Source organism: Gopherus evgoodei, chromosome 6, assembly GCF_007399415.2.
Source record: "Gopherus evgoodei ecotype Sinaloan lineage chromosome 6, rGopEvg1_v1.p, whole genome shotgun sequence".
Classification (NCBI taxonomy): Eukaryota; Metazoa; Chordata; order Testudines; family Testudinidae; genus Gopherus; species Gopherus evgoodei.
This window is the reverse complement of record NC_044327.1, coordinates 85,075,618-85,093,339: the sequence shown is the minus strand read 5'-3', so window position 1 is coordinate 85,093,339 and position 17,722 is coordinate 85,075,618. Positions and strand designations below refer to the sequence as shown.

Here is a 17,722-nt window from a genome sequence, read left to right as displayed (position 1 = left end):
TTCAGGATCAGAGCCTGAACGAATATCTGTAACATTTCTCTTGAACATAACCAGTATAAGGATAGTAACCCAGCCAATATTTACTACTGTTCTCGATTGTGCTAGAGGTATTTGGATTCTAAGTAAAGACATTAGTTATATCTATGCAAAAGAGGCATAATATTATGATTTCATGAACAATTTACAAGGGCTAAACCAGACATTCAAAAATTAAGTCAAAACAATTGTACATAGAGCCTACTAGAAGTTGATTCAGAGTTGAAAAAAGATTCACTAATCTAAATTTGTATTCAAATCAATAATTTAAACCACAAATATCACTGTAAAACATTTGTGACACGATAAAAATAATGTAATCTAAATTAAGGAATGAATGCTTTATTTGATTTGCTTTACGTCAGCATTTAATGTTGTGAATTGTTGCCAACACAAAATTTTTGGTAGCCCTTATTTCTAAGCATTCTTGAGATTTTATTGATTGTTAATGATCTTAAGGAATTCCAAAAGTATAATGTTCATGAACAGTTACAGAAAATTAGATCCATACTGCTTCCTTGGTGACATTAATAGTTTTTATGACATTTTTTAACTTTATCAGGTTTTTGTTTCATCGGTTGGATTGGATTGAGGTAGATTTCAATGTTTAAGACTTATTTTTTCAGCCATTGCTAAGAATGAGGAAAAGATAATGGCCACTTCACTTCTGCTTGGAGCTTGAACATTTAGTCAGGAAGTTCTTAAAATCTTTATTTCTGTGAATGTAGATTAGATTAACAAATTGCTAGATAGATTTGAGGGCTCCATGGAAACTATGTAGACAGTGGTAAAGTGAATGATAAGTAGAACTGAGAGTTTCGAACTGATTCTTCATCGTTAAAAATCATGTACTTAGGACATATGGATGGCCAATCAAGAGTAAGAAAAATCCAGGTAATTAGAAGGAAAAATAAAAAATAATCCCAAATTTGGACATTTAGGTTAAGTATAGGAAATTCACTATGGCAACAAAGATAGCTTAGTCAGAAAAAAGGATTCTTCTTCAAATGCTTGTCCATATATAATACTTTTCACTTTTGGTGTGTGTTTGTCCAGTGCCCTTGCAATGGATTCTTTTGGTCAGTTTATGGTCAGGCTCCTTTGATTGGACTAATTTAGAATCTTGTCTGGAATTTTTATAGAGTTTCTTTTTTCCTTTTTCTTTATTTACCTGGGTGATACTCGTTAGTCTACTACACTTTAGTAGACATGACTGAACATAAATCTCCAAAATTCAAGGACTGCCTTTTGTGTGAGGCCACATGAGTGGCAGGAGGAACTACCTGCCCCAAGTACATACCTAGCATTTCTGATGGGTATCTTCTGAGGACAGCTAGCAGCACATCCTGCCATTCAGTCTGCTGATCAGAGCTAGCACAGTTATATCTCCTCAAGCTACGAATAATGTCCCAGCTCAAAGTTAAGCATACCCGTTGTCTACCTCTGGGAAATTCTTTTCAGAGGGGGAAAAAACTGAATAAGATGGAGAGAGAGAAGAGACATCTCTCTTCTCCTCCATGCCCTTCAACTTCCAAGGCCTGTAGATTCTCTCAACTGACTGAGTCTAAGGGTAGCTCAAGATCTAAGAAGACTTCTTGTAGTGCCCATTAAGGCACTAGACACTCTGCTTCAGGAACTGATACTCTGTTGCCTCAGAGATTGCCTGGTAGTGGCTCTATGACGTTGAGGCTCTTGGTATCAATGACTACAGTACCAATGGCCCAAGTATTGACTCTTTCAAGAACATCTTGTCTGCAACCAGTTCCATCGGTACCATCACTGGCAACAGATATCACAGACTTTGACATGTGTAGTGCCAAGGGTTTACTTAGCAGCTAAGGACCTCTGTGTATCCTCAGACTCAACTCTACTGGCAGCCTTAAAAGTACCTCCACTGGTACATCAGCACCTAGTACATCCTTGGTACCCACTACATCTCACTCAGTCCAGGCACCAACTGATACAACCCTTCCTCTGCATGGGGAGTAATCTTTCTTCTCCTCTGAATCTGAGAATACCAGGGAAGGTTCCCCAGCAAAATACCTTGGGTCAAGATATTCAGACTCTCACACTGGGCAGGGATTCTAGGGTTGATTCTGGTTATCAGAGATACAAGAGCGTACGAAGCATAGAAGATTAGGGTTGGAAGAGACCTCAGGATGTCCAACCCCCTGCTCAAAGCAGGACCAATCCCCAACTAAATCATCCCAGCCAGGGCTTTGTGACAGCCAGGCTTTAAAAACCTTTGAGTGGCGATTCCACCACCTCCCTAGGTAACCCATTCCAGTGCTTCACCGCCCTCCTAGTTAAATAGTTTTTTCCTAATATCCAACCTAGACCTCCCTCACTGCAACTTGAGACCATTGCTCCTTGTTCTGTCATCTGCTACCATTGAGAACAGTCTAGATCCATCCTCTTTGGAAACTCCACTTCAGGTAGTTGAAGGCTGCTATTAAATCCCCTCTCACTCTTCTCTTCTCTTCTGCAGACTAAATAAGCCCAGTTCCCTTAGCTTCTCCTCATAAGTCATGTGCCTCAGCCCCCAAATAATTTTTGCCGCCTTCCACTGGACTCTCTCCAATTTCTCCACATCCTTTCTATATTGGGGAACCCAAAACTGGACACAGTAGTCCAGATGTGACCTCACCAGTGCTGAATAGAGGGGAATAATCACTTCCCTCGATCTGCTGGCAACACTCCTACTAATGCAGCCCAATATGCCGCTAGCCATCTTGGCAACAAGGGCACACTGTTGACTCATATCCAGCTTCTCATCCACTGTAATCCCCAGGTCCTTTTCTTCAGAATTACCGCTTAGCCAGTCGGTCCCCAACCTGCAGCAGTGCATGGGATTTTTCCGCCGTAAGTGCAGGACTCTGGACTTGTCCTTGTTGAACCTCATCAATCTCTTTTGGCCCAATCCTCCAATTTGTCTAGGTAACTCTGGACCCTATCTCTACCCTCCAGCATATCTACATCTCCCCCCAGCTTAGTGTGATCTGCAAACTTGCTGAAGGTGCAATCCATCCCATCATCCAGATCATTAATAAAGATGTTGAACAAACCTGGCCCCAGGACCAACCTTTGGGGCACTCCGCTTGATATCGGCTGCCAACTAAACATCGAGCCATTCTTCACTACCCGTTGAGCCTGAGGATCTAGCCAGCTTTCTATCCACCTTATAGTCCATTCATCCAATCCATACTACTTTAACTTGCTGGCAAGAATACTGTGGGAGACCATATCAAAAGCTTTGCTAAAGTCATGGTATATCATGTCCACCACTTTCCCCATATCCACAGAGCCAGTTATCTCATCACAGAAGGCAATCAGGTTGGTCAGGCATGACTTGCCCTTGGTGAATGCATGTTGACTGTTCCTGATCACCTTCCTCTCCTCGAAGTGCTTCAAAATGGATTCCTTGAGGACGTACTGCCATGATTTTTCCAGGGACTGTAGTTTCCTGGATTCTCCTTCTTCTCTTTTATAAAGATGAGCACCATATTTGTCTTTTTCCAATTGTCCGGGATCTCCCTCGATCCCCACGAGTTTTCAAAGATAGTGGCCAATGGCTCTGCAATTACATCAGCTAACTGCCTCAGCACCCTTGGATGCATTGCCTCCAGCCCCATCGACTTGTGTATGTCCAGCTTTTCTAAATAGTCCTTAACCTATTCTTTAACCACTAAGGGTTACTTACCTCCTCCCCACACTGTGCTGCCCACTGCAGTAGTCTGAGAGCTGACGTTGTCTGTGAAGACCAAGGCAAAAAAAAAAAAGCATTGAGTACATCAGCTTTTTCCACATCATCTGTCACTAGGTTGCTTCCCTCATTCAGTAAGGGTCCCACACTTTCCCTGACTTTCCTCTTGTTGCTAACATACCTGCAGAAACCCTTCTTGTTACTCTTCACATCCCTTGCTAGCTGCAACTCCAATTGTGCTTTGGTTTTCCTGATTACACCCCTGCATGCTTAAGCAATATTTTTATACTCCTCTCTAGTCATCTGTCCAAGTTTCCACTTTTTATAAGCTTCCTTTTTGTGTTTAAGCTCACCGAAGATTTCTCTGTTAAGCCAAGCTGGTTACTTGCCATATTTGCTATTCTTTCTGCACATTGGGATGGTTTGTTCCTGTGCCCTCAATAAGGCTTCTTTAAAATACAGCCAGCTCTCCTGGACTCTTTTCTCCCTCATATTAGACTCCCAGGGAATTCTGCCCATTAGTTTCCTGAGGGAGTCAATGTCTGCTTTTCTGAAGTCCAGGGTCGGTGTTCTGCCGCTCTCCTTTCTTCTTTTGTCAGGATCCTGAACATGACCATCTCTGGGTCACTGTTGCTGAGGTTGCCACCCACTTCTACAAAAGGATACAGATCCTCGGTAACCTCTCCATTAGCCACTATGCTTTCTACACCTTTGACCTTCCTAGGGGACATTCCTTATGCTCAGAACTACTTCAGTATTGCACTTTAGTCCCAAATCACTCAACTCAAAGCAACCTCAAGTTCATTAGTGATATTGGATGAACTGGGGAGAGGAAGGAACTAGAACACATGAAGGAATTGCTATTGTTTATGCTATACTTGAACATTTTATTAGAGATGTAAGTGTTTAATCTGTCATACACTTTTAAATGTATTTGTTTCTGTATTAAAGGGGAACTCTGAATGCTACACTAAGCACATCTGCAAGGATTTTTTTTTTCCTTTATGGAGCGGGGTGTGTGTGTATGTGTGTTGGTGTGTTGAGGTGTGTGTGTGCAGCCAGACATCACCAACACATGATCAGATGAGGGATTGCAAGCAGGACTGTAAAACATTTCAAGACATTAAAAGTCATCTCTACCCTAAAGATTCCTGTCAATAGTCCAAGACAAACCTGAAAAGCTCCTTGATATTCTCCATACCTCTATATCAGGTCATCGTATCTCCCAATACATGAAGATCTATTAGACCCTCCCAACTACTGTGGCAAACCCCTGCCTTATTGGCTCCAACATCTTAGAGAGAAGACTGCTGCTATTAAGTCCTCTGTCAAGGATTTGAACAATTTTATACTGATACCACACCAGGCTCACTGGTGGTGGCAGCAGCCAATGAGAAGACTCATTGGGGTAAGAAAGGTCAACACCTAAAGACAGAGACCAAGAAGCTGGACTTGTTTCACAGGAAAAGCCATTCCACCTGTAGTTTGCATATGTGATGCTTCTTTTCATACCTCAGTCCACCCAGCCCACAGAAGGTATCTAAGCTTCCTAGTGGGAGGCTGCCATTACCACTATAGAGTACTGTCATTTGGCCTGTCCACAGCTGTGTTCACAAAGTGCCATGCAGTAGTGGCAGCTAACCTCAGGAAACTGGGAATCCAGGTGTTCCCAGTCTGACATGACTATCTGCTTCATGGGAAGTCTTGTCAATATGTAGCAGACTTCATCCAGCAGATTCTGCTTCTGTTCATCCAATTAAGTGTGAAAATAAACAAAGACAAGTCAATACTGACCTTGACACAAAAATGAGTTCATTGGGGCCATTCTGGTATGTTCGGTTACAAGTGAGCAGTTCTGAAACAATTGTGTTAGATAATGGGAGACCGCTCTTCAGTCCCATACAATGTTTGCTAAATCTTTTTCTCCTAATGATTTTAAAGGATATCAGCAAGATTGCTTCTTTAACTGAGACAAACTACTACATTAATTCCCATTCACCAAATATTACTGTTGCAAGACCAAACTATGATAATTGTCCAGAGGTCTCTTCAGAGTGAAACACTGCTTGAGTGCACAAATTCCAGAGCCATGAGTTGATTCTGCACCTACATTTGGGAATGTCAATACCTGCTACTTTCAGCTCTGCCTTGATTCCTCTTCTATTCTGAATATTAAGTTCTGTAACACAGCCTAGATTTCCCCACCATAAATGAGGCACCCAGACACTTTGTTTAATGATGTTTTCTCCCTTGCCTGGAATGTGACATTTATTTGATTCATTTAGCAGAACAAAAAACAAACAAACAAAAAAAACCCCAAAAAGCACCCCCAGGATCTCTCCATTTCAGGTCCTAGCTCAGCTGCCTCTGTTTAACATTAATAAAAGTGCTTACAAGAAAGAGAAACAAACTGTCCAAAGCATAGACTGTAATGAAGAATAATTCTTCTATCTTCACTGGAGTCCCTACGGTGGGATAGCAGGTCTCTTGAGTTCCCTGGCCTTTTCAAGAGATATTAAGCAGGTTATGCTTTTCCAGCAGGATTTGTTGTCAAAATAACAAGGACCACATGCCAAGTAAACTCACTTGTTTAAACCTCTGCTGGTTTTATAGAACTCCTGAAGCAGATACAGGTATAATGGGTTTACTTGCCTTTGAGCAAGCCAGATTACTGGTGACCTGGAAAGGTTCTTCCCTAGAATCCTTCAAGGTCAGTACATCACTTTAGGGCACATTTGTTACTTACATATCATTATACTACAGGATATTTCTTTTGTTTTGAATGACTTTGCTTTTGCATCTGTGTATTATTGTAACTTTTTAAAAAGAGGTTTAGAATTGTATGGGATAGACTTTGTTGTTTCTTTTACAGATATTGAATAATAATTCAAGCTATATGTCTATGTCCTTGGAACAAGAAGAAAAGTTTTATAGGAAGCTGATTTGATTTTCAAAAGTATTGAATTTTTTATGCTTGTTTTCCAAAACACAGGGTCTTGTGATTTGAATTTAATAAATTAAACAAACTGCCTTGTTTTCGGTTGCAGAATGGGTGCTGCAGACAACATATACAAGGGTCGGAGTACTTTCATGGAGGAACTAACAGATACAGCAGAGATAATAAGAAAAGCAACCTCAAGTTCACTAGTAATATTGGATGAACTGGGGAGAGGAACTAGCACACATGATGGAATTGCTATTGCCTATGCTACACTTGAGCATTTTATCAGAGATGTAAGTGTTTAAAATGTATTTGTATCTGTATTATAGGGGAACTCTGAATGCTATGCTAAGAAGGTCTGCAAGATGATTTTTTCCTTTATGGAGCAATGTGCATGTGTTCAGCTTCACAGAGTGAAGAACTATGGAAGAGAGGACACCAGTACTAAACGTCTATTGAAAAAAGTATTCATACATGTGTATCTTTTGCTGTAGGTAGAATCATTGACACTGTTTGTCACTCACTACCCCTCAGTATGTGATCTAGAAAAGATATACCCAGAGCAGGTTGGGAACTACCACATGGCCTTCCTGGTGAATGAAGAAGAAAGTGAACAACAAAAAGGTACAGTATGAAATTGTCTGAGATAACTAGTATTACGAATATAAAGATATAGGTTGAGATTTGGGTATTTAAACACAAATATGATGAAGATGCATGTCTGAATCCACTAGAATGCTTTAAGAATCTCAGTTTATATCTTAAATCTTGTTTGCTTGAAAAATGAAACATGTTTATTTTTTTGTTTCATGATTAATTAGCTTTAGGATATATTGTTTATTTAAACTGTAAATATATCAGAACTAGAAACCTTTTGTCTCCTTATTTGTATACACAGCATCTAGTACACTTTGAACACCAGTTTTTAAAATATTATATGTTGTTATTGTTTACATGATATTCTCAAGCTAACTGGTTTAAAAAGTGTACTCAGATAGTTGTAACTACACCTCTACCTTGATATAATGCTGTCCTTGGGAGCCAAAAAATCTTACCGCGTTATAGGTGAAACCGTGTTATATTGAACTTGCTTTGATCCACCAGAGTGCACAGCACTGTGGCCTTCCCCCTCCCCCTCCCCCCCCGAGCACTGCTTTACTGCGTTATATCCAAATTTGTGTTATATCGGGTGACATTGTACACCACTACCTCGATGTTTCAAAAACCCGCACTGGCATATATGCACATAACTCTCATTTCTTTCAGTGTGAGCCATCAACCAACATATAATAGGTAGAATTTGACCTCAGTGTTGTTTTATTTAAATGACAAGAAATGAGGATACATGCATTTTGAGCACTGATTGTCTAAAGTCATGCTCTAATTGGCTGATGTTTTTTATGATGTCATACCTACGGTGGCATTCCTAATGAAGGAAAACACCTGCCTGATCATCAAACTATCTCATTCACAAAAAAAATACAATATTTAAATATTATGGTCTGGTTATCAGGCTGATTTGATATTCTCATTATGTTAATGAGATGAGAAGGAAATTTAATATTAAATTTTTCCTCTTCTTTGAACATGGACCCCATTCTTCATATTATGCATGCTGTAGTAGCTTTCTAGATAGCTGTGTGAGTTGGTCTGAGCATGCACGCCACCTGTATTTTCATGTTTCCTCTCCTGAGAACATATAAGAGGTGCAGTCCTATCTCTCTCTCACCCCCACCCCATCATAGGCTGTGAGCAGGAGCTCAGCGGTGTCTATTACTACCCTCATCTTTCTTTTGTTTGTTATCTTCAGATTTGAATAACTTCATCAGAGTTAGACTTTTTGGTATATTTTGCAAAGTTTTCGCTTGGCTCAGCCTCTATTTTATGCTCTGTCAAACCTCTCCTGCTTTGTTGACGGCTCCCCTTCTTTGTCATGTTTTGGGATGGCAAAGGCCAACTCCACTGGCTTGAAGCCATGGCATTGAGTTCAAAACAGCACTCAAAGGCTGAGTCAACCTGAGCTTCACCACTGAGAGCTCCTCATTATTTTCCAAAGAAAAGAACAATGATTGAATGGCAGTGATTGGGGTCAATTTCTTTTCTCTGTTCTCAACACAAAGCCTGAATAAGTGGGGTATGCACTGGGGATCTCCACAGGGACAGAGGAAAGGAATTATCATGGTCCCAATAGCCGTGATGACTTTTGTGCTCCCACCTGAACCTTTGGAAGACAACCCTTATCTATAACTTCCAACTGTAACTGCAGCTCCACCATCCCCACCCTCTACTCTTCGTCAGATCAAGACCAGACACCTAACTCACTGTTGACCAGAGAGCCTTTTGGTGTGCTGGGTGTGCAGAGACCCTGCATGCATGGGTCCTGGCACTTTCTACATTCCTCCATGTCTATTCAGGAATATTGGAGAGACATGGTATTATGTTCTGGAGAACTAGTGTAGTTTTATGTATTTAAACTGTACACTAAGGGTATGTCTACTCTGATCACTACTTACGGCAGCATGTAGAGTACATTCACTGCACACCCCACTAACATTGGTATATAGAACAGTGTAGCTAGTAAGGCGCTGTTTAGATGAGTAAAGATGCATATGAACCTTTAGGGTACATATTGTATGCCACTCTCTACATGCCCAAGCATTGCCTCCCCTGTCTACACTGCTACTTTTAGCAGTGTAGAGTCCCACTGCCTCACCACTGCCGGTAATTTTCCCTGCCACAGGAGCTGCTAGAGCCTTTTTTCAGGGCTTGTCTATGCTTACTAGGGGATCGACGCTGCCGCGATCGATGCATCGGCGGTCGATAGTGGCTCCCGTCGACATCACTCCGCATTAAGTAGATCTAAGCTACGTTGATTTGAGTTATGCTATTCACATAACTCAAATTGCGTAGCTTAGACAGACTTTTCTCTTTAGTGTAGACATGGCCTCAGCCACAGAAAAAGGACTCTGGCAGTGAGGAGAGGCTCTGGCAGGATGGAGGCAGCAGAGAGACTCTGGCAGCTCCCTGTCCCTGGAGCCTTTTCCATATGCATTCTGCCGCCACAGCCTTTCACTGATATGTGTAGAAACATACCACAGTGAGATGAAGCCACTTTTCATTGTGATGCATACCTACACATATCCTGCATGTTACCATCAGTAGTGTCCAGTGTAAACATAGCCTAAATTAGTGTCAGTAACTTTGCCAGCCTTACAAAGAGATAGGGCCCAATTCTGTAGCTTCTCCACACACACAACTTCTCAATCAGTCCCCAAATGAGAGTAAAGCTATTGGAAAGGGGCTATGCAAAGTATACTAGTAGCTGGAGATATTTTGGCACTTGAGATAATCGGGTTTTTTTTTGTTGTTTGTTTGGTTTTCTTTTTTTTGGCTTAATGTTCCTTGTAGGGTATGGTTATTAAGGAAGATACATGACCCCCTGAGGGTCCCTTCTAACCCTGATATTCTATGATTCTGTGAATTGTGCAGATAATATGTTGTTGTTCTGTCAACTCAATCTTCAGGACTTTGAGTTTTATTGATACAATAGTGATTTTTCTTTTACTTATTGTCTAGGATCTGAAGATGAAGAGAATCCTGAATTTATCACTTTTCTTTATCAAATAACTAGAGGAGTTGCTGCAAGGAGTTATGGACTAAATGTTGCTAAACTAGCAGATGTTCCTGAAGAAATCTTGAAGAAGGCAGCTCACAAATCAAAGGAGCTTGAGGGATTAGTGAATATGAAAAGGTCAGAATAATTGTGATGAATTCTTCAGTTTGTAATGAAACCTTCAGATGAGTAGGGGAGCTTTTTCCAGTAAATGGGGTATCAGAAAGAGCATTAAGAGTTATACCAGACACACTTAAATACTTAATTAAGATAAAATGAAAACAGCTCTTGAAATCATGTGTGAGAAAGTGTATGAAATCATGCTATCCTTTTTAATCTAAGCTTTGTTAATTAAATAATTGAAATTAATTGTATATTCAGTCACCCTATCAAAGGTTTAAACTACCTAAAATATGCAGTATATTTGTTTTTTTAAAATATGAACTAGTGTACACAGAAACAATTTTTAATCTTTAACAGCAACTTTTAGTAAGCTGATTTATTCATCTAAAACATGGTTCTTAACCCGAGGTGAATGCACCCCCTGGGGGTGTGAGACATGCCAGATTTTTTCAGAAGGTAAAACATGGAAAACACAAATTAAGCACAGGCACGTAAGTACAACTACTTTGTTTCATCAAACCTAAGTATTTATTAAATTTTGTAATGATTACTGTAATATACAAACAAAAAATAATAGGTTTAAAGAACTTACCTACTTCAATGATTTTTGATAAGGGGTGCGAGAACATATTTTGAGAACCAAAAGGGTGCAGGCTGCAGTAAAGATTAAGAACCACTGATCTAAAACATATTTTTACTTTTTCTTCAGGAAGAAAATAAATATAAATGTGATGTCTATTCACATAACTTCTTATTTATTAATGGGTACTAAAAAGATTAGTTGATGTCTTAACATGCTTCGCCCAGATATTTTTTAAATTAAAAATAATTTCAATTTATTTACTTAAGAGTTAGAGTTTGCTAGCTATTTATAAAAATAGAGAAGGATCTGGATAGCCTTGTTTCTGATTTAATTAAGAGTATATCTTTTTGTATTAGCTTTGATAAACCTCAAAACTTTACATTTTCCAGAAACTTAGGGATTTTAATGTTTTTACTGATATTAAATTTCAGATATGTGCTTATACATATACTGTACATTACGTAGATGTCACAGGGTGACATTGATCCTTTAAGAAGGAAGAAGCCAATGTACCTGTGATTAATCATCTGTTTCCCAGTTAGGCTTAAGAGAAGGCAACTGGGCCATATAAATGGGAAGAGACTGAGACAGTGGAGGAGTTGGTCAGGTGAAGGGCAGGTGAGAACTGCCTGGAAGTGAGATACTGGCTGCTCAGAGCTGCCAGAGCCCAGGATACTAGGAGCTTCCTGGAGGAAGCTGTACATCAGTGATGCTCAAACTGAGGCTTGAGAGCCGAAGTGGCTCTTTAATGTGTCTCCTGTGGCTCTTTGATATATCTTAAATATAGATATTAAAACACTGTGTGATTTAATTATTAACCAACCAATTACTATGTTATTAACCAATTGTAGTTGATTAAAATATAATACTTGGTCAGTCATTTTGCTGTGAGAATTTTATTGAGAGAGAGTAAATGTAACAGTGAATTCATACTACTGTGGCTCTTTTGGATAATGTTGATTGCTAATTTGGCTCCTGAACCACTGAGGCCTGAGTATTACTGCTGTACATGGTTCTTGGGGGAAGGCTGAAGGCAGGAGAACAGCAAGAGAGGTTTACTGACTGACTTCCTCAAGCCCAAAGAGCCAGGGTTGGAGAGGGCTGAAGGCCATTGAGTAGCAGAGGAATTAGTCTAACTGCTAAAATGAAGATCCAAAGCTGGGGGCTGGAGAGGGCTGAAAGCAGAGTAGCTGCAAATGGGCTTATACATTGATGTCTTCATGCTGGAGAGGGGCCCTAGGGGAACGGTGAGGATGATCTCCCAGCAGAGGGTCTGTGGAGGTTCCCACTGGGAAGAGTGGGGTTATGCTCCAGTTGGAAGGGCTGGGTGGCTATCCTGGGAGAGAGACAGAAAAGGACTGATAAGGAGCCTAGGTGTGTTGGAAGATGCTAGAATTTGGTGTGTGCTATGTTGATGGACAAGAGAATGTGTGATTTTTTTTTTTAAGGACTCTCTATAGTGGGGTTATAAATAGACTGTGTTTGGGGTCTTTTGTTATCAACTGTTTTGCACTCTTTTGGTAGTAAACTGGCCCCAAAGTAGGGTATGATTGAGGTAAGAAATCTGGCATGGAGTTACTGTGGCCTCTGAAGGAGGGAAACTGAGGAAGGTATTCTATTTCTTCCCTAGTCTGCCACTACAGGGTGCTCCATTCGGAGCTGTCTTATACAATAGGTGATGGATAATTCTCTAGTGTATTAATTGGCATAACTTTTTATAGACCTTATAACATTTTAACAACTGTATGTAAACAGGTTAGTCAGAAGTACAGATAGGTACTGTAAATAGTTATTTCTATGTCTGATTTAAAGACTCATAAAATGTTGAAGTCTGTAAGGATTCTTCTATTTGTGTTGGTTTGTACATAATAGATCTGCACTGTAAGATGACTTGTACTAACTTTAATGATTTTTTCTGAGTCTCTTCTGAAATGTGAAATCAAACCAGCTCTTAGCAATGTAATATAGATCAAGCTCTTTCTGATTATAATAAATAATATAGACAGAAGGATTTCCAGGGCAAATTTTTTAGGTCCTAATTATTTTGAGGTACAAACAATTCCTTTGAACCTAAGCAGTCTACAGAGCTTAAAGCCAGTTCTTATCCTGTCATGTTCTAAGAAAAGGACAGTAACACCTTAATATATACATAGAGGATATATAAAAGGTTGAAGAAAAATTATGCAGTAATTTACACTTGTCAATATTATATGGCCCGTAATTCAAAAGTAAAACCTCAAGTTGCTCATAAATGTCTTAATTTTATCATCTGCTATAGTGAGCTTCTAAAGTCATTAAAAACTGCTATGCAAAGAGAAAACAATTTAAACCAGCTAAGGCAGTGTTTATAATCTAACCTTACTTGAGTAGGTAACATTAATTCTGGCTTGTCTTACTTTTCTAGTTCTTATAATTAAGCTTACATAGTTATTCTTTTAAGATAGCTTTTTATACGTAGTTTTTTAAAAAGAGAAAAAGCAAAAGAAAATTCATTTGTCAGCAACTGTAGTAAACCCCTCACCAGGAGTCATCACCAAGATTTGAACTGTGTGCCTTCAGTACTCAAGCACAGCACACCGTTCTGCCACCTGAACTACAGAACTAACTACGCTAGCTGTCAGCAGGAGAAGGCTGTTATCTCATGTGGACCAGCCACTAGACAACAACAACACAAGAAACTGAAATATGAGTGGCCTCTTTTACAGACAACCTAGACAGGGAGAAAATCACAGTGGGTTCTTTCTGAGAGGCAATGTGGCTAAGTAGATAGGAGTTGAGTTCCTATATTAGAGATCAGGGTTCTGCTCCAAACTTGTGAAATATTTCAGTGTGGTTTGAGGTTTTGCTTAATAAGAACTGTGAAGGGTACAGAATTAGCAGCAGTAGTCAATAGAAGTGATTTTTGAACTCAGAGCCTCCTGCTTTCTAGTGCAATGCCCATCTCCCTAAGGCAAAAAGTATTTAAATGAGCAGCAACATCCAGATAATCCATTTGCCTGTTTGGATTTTGTCCTAACTATAAATGTTGACGTAATACAATAGGGCACTGAGTGTACACTGCCATAGTGTTGTGAGATTTTGGTATGCTGCCAAAAACAAGCTCAACTGTGGGAACCACAGATAGACAACAGTGATTTTCAAAAGTTTACAACTCTGCCTAATCTGTATGGAATTACATGGTGCCATGTGATTACAGGGAGGGATAGCTCAGTGGTTTGAGCATTGGCCTGCTAAACCCAGGTTGTGAGTTCAATCCTTGAAGGGGCTATTTAGGAAACTGGGGTAAAAAACTATCTGGGGATTGGTCCTGCTTTGAGCAGGGGGTTGGACTAGATGAACTTCTGAGGTCACTTCCAATCCTGCGATTCTATGACAGCAAAAGGCACTTCCTTGACTCAAAACTATTCCCCTGCTAAATGTAAAAAGTCCTACTGCAAACCACAGGGACATCAGAGTTCTTTAGAAAATGTCCCAAGCATTGTTTATTAGGAAAAGTTTTAGGCCGTTCCTTCTGGAATGAAGTGCTAAAAAGTTGAGAGATCAGGTATTCACAAATCAGGAGATGTAGAGTTATGATTGATAGCTGACCCTTAACACTGCAGTGGTATGCATATACCTTAAAATATGTTTTTACTTGATATTGTATAGCATTGTATATTTGTCAAATAATAGAATAAATAATAATAGTATTAACAAACTTCAAAGTGAAAATTACTATTCAGTCTTGCATACAGTCCACATGTTGTACTGCTGTGTAATTCAGACTCTTCATCTACTTGCATAATTTAGGAGACGTACATAGTATTATAATTTTATAAAATTTTCAGTTTTTGTGTTTATGGTTTTGATGTTTCATCAACTTCACCTGTTTTTAAAGAAGGAAGTACCTTATTGTGTAAACTCCAGTTTCAATATAGCTGGTAGTATTACTGGTCCAGGAAGTGCACATGCTGCTGTAGACCTTTTGCGTATACTTTGCAGATAACATCCTTAAATTCATGATTCCTTCAGGAATCTGGGGCCTAAAGTAATGTGTATGTTATCTAGTCCAAAATTATCAAACATGTCATTCGATTGCATACCATAAGAAGTTTTCCATCTGTATGGAGCCTAATTCTTTGTTCCAGTTTTTACTTTTTGATAAAAACATTTTCTTCCAGATATATCTATACATGCCATTAATTTCAGTTTTATAATTTTACTAATATCAATGTTTTGCAGATGCTCTTACCCAAAGAATGTGACTTTAACCATTTTTAATAATAATTAGTTTTGTTGCTTTATATTTCTGACTCTTAAAATTATAAGAAAAAAAATACTGATTTGCTACAATATCCCTATTCCTTAATCTGCAGCAATAATTTGTAATATGCTATTTGTCAGATACAAAATCTTTGTTGGACTGATACTAATTAGTACTGTATGGGAAATTGTTTTCCTATTCCATGAACATTTTTGAGATTTCCTGGGCAGGTGTCCTGACCCCACCAGACTGCTGGCGATCCTAGAATGGGTGTATCTCAGTGTCTCATGTTGGATCTGTTTCCTTTGCATAATTAAATATTAATTGGGCCAGAAAAAGAAAGCAACTCACTCTATATCGTAATTGTTAGGACATACATCTGGGATGTGAGAGACGCAGGTTCCAATTATTGGTCTGAGTTGAGAAACCTTTTTGTTGAAATATCCCCATTTCTTTGATCTGCAGCATTACTTTGTGATATACTCTGTCAAAGACAAAAGCATTATTGGGCTGATAGTAATTAGGTCATGGGAAATGGTTTTCCTGTCCTATGATAATTTTTGAGATTTCAAAATTTTTCCAGTCTACATCAGAACAAAATTGAGACCTTTTGATGAATCAACATTTTCTGACAAAAAATACCCAACAGGGTTCTAATAGTAATATTGAATATTTTGAATGTTTACATTTTAAAATGAAATTTAACAAAAAAGAAAAAGCACTCATATTTTTGGGATAGAAAGGTTTCTTAAAATTGTGTAGTATGGTCAATTAGATAATATGCATCTATTATTTATTGGTAGGTGCATCTTCTTCTGTTAACATGACTCTTGCCAGATAGGGTCATGGGCAGTTGAAAAGTGGTTCCTTCCCACTGGAATTTAGTATGCTGTCAGCTGCTTCGCATCTGGAAATGTGGACATGATCTTGAGGATCAAAATTGGATCCTTACATAGCAATATATTGTGCTACCGCTAGACCTACAACGCCAGCTGACTCGTCAGTTTTTTCTGTACCTCATTGCATGTTATATGGGAAAATTAATTGGATATATCTGAGGACTTCACTAGCTTTTCATATTCATGTGAAATATCAGAAATACATTCTCACTCATTTTAAATATCTTGCTTCTACTTAGTTTCTCTGACTCACTATCTTTCTTGGGTCTCAAAAATTAAAAAAAGGAATTGGATTTGTGCATTTACTTACAAATTATGAGAATATATCTACATTGTTTTTCTAGTCTCTTCAATTGCTGAAATATATGCTTGTACTACTGCTATTGAATGAATGTTGGCATTGTTTTTAACATTCTTATCTATGTAAATCACTTTCCTATTTCTCTTCATTGACTTATGTTGTGCTCAGTCTTTTGTGCCATTTGCTTGTTGCTTTCTGTACCGTGGCAGCCTCATGAAGATAATTTGTTGCATTTCATGAGCCTATCATAGTGACCAAAAATATTAAATGTATATTGTAGAAAATTTTACCCACATATTTACAGTGGGCATTGTTAACATAGTGTTTTGACTTATTGGAAGATTTTACTTTGAGCTCATAAGTCTTGTTCCTTTTTTTACAGCATGCAAAATACTTTAGAACAATTTCAGTGTTTTCAGTGGCTAATTGATATATTTGTAAATTTAAATACATGTCCTTATTTTGATTTTTGTGGCTTTGTTTTTCAGAAAAAGGCTAAAATCTTTTGCCAGAATATGGAATATAAATGATTCCCAGGAACTACAAGAATGGAGTAGTGTGTGTGAAACTGGAGATGAATGGATCGACCATTTTTAATGCTTCAGATCCTACCTATTTGAAGTCTGTAGTAATTAACAAAATATAAGCAATTCAAAATATACTACTGTACAGAATAATGTATTTGAACAATGTGCAATTTCATATGCATTAGTGGACTGTATGTCTTTTGGGAGGTTACCCTCTGAAAATAAGGAACATTATAATATACTCCTTATTTAATTTTTAAAGAGAGGCTCATTTTATTAAAAAAAAAAAGTGCAAAGCAACTAGTTGCATTTGATAAAGTTTACAATGTGATTAGAAAATATGAATAATTATGTTTGTAAATTGTTAGAAAATCATTTTATTAAAAATAAAATAATGGCTTTAAAGATTATTATACTTTGATTTCTGAAAAAAATAATATTTGTGTGTGTGATACTGGAAAATTTTAATTCAGTTGTTCATTCACTGTATTTGATTTAGTGATATGCAGCTCTTCACATTCGCACACTACATTGTTTCATGTTTACCTTTGATTCAGTAATATATAAAGGACATTGTCAATTTGATTATTTTTATATTCAAGATTCTGGTAAAGCAGCACCCTTTAAACAATGTTTAAAATGAAACATTAAAATTTTTAGCAAAACTATGCATTGGATGTGGCCATAAGGGGATTTCTGTTCCACTGCTCATGCTTATAAAGGCATTATCAGCAGGCTTGAAGAGCAACAGCA

General features: G+C 38.4%; 1 protein-coding gene across 2 annotated transcripts in view; it reads left to right on the top strand.

Moving 5' to 3' along the window:
- MSH3 (mutS homolog 3) overlaps nt 1-17,258 on the top strand; it is a 186,983-nt gene extending 169,725 nt beyond the window's left edge. For both annotated transcript variants that reach the window (XM_030566366.1, XM_030566365.1), the window contains exons 21-24: nt 6,787-6,973; nt 7,175-7,304; nt 10,257-10,431; nt 16,931-17,258. In XM_030566366.1, coding sequence (XP_030422226.1) covers nt 6,787-6,973; nt 7,175-7,304; nt 10,257-10,431; nt 16,931-17,039 — 601 coding nt within the window. In that variant the 3' untranslated portion in view covers nt 17,040-17,258. The remainder of the gene's footprint in view (nt 1-6,786; nt 6,974-7,174; nt 7,305-10,256; nt 10,432-16,930) is intronic.
- The last annotated feature ends 464 nt before the right edge of the window (nt 17,259-17,722 follow it).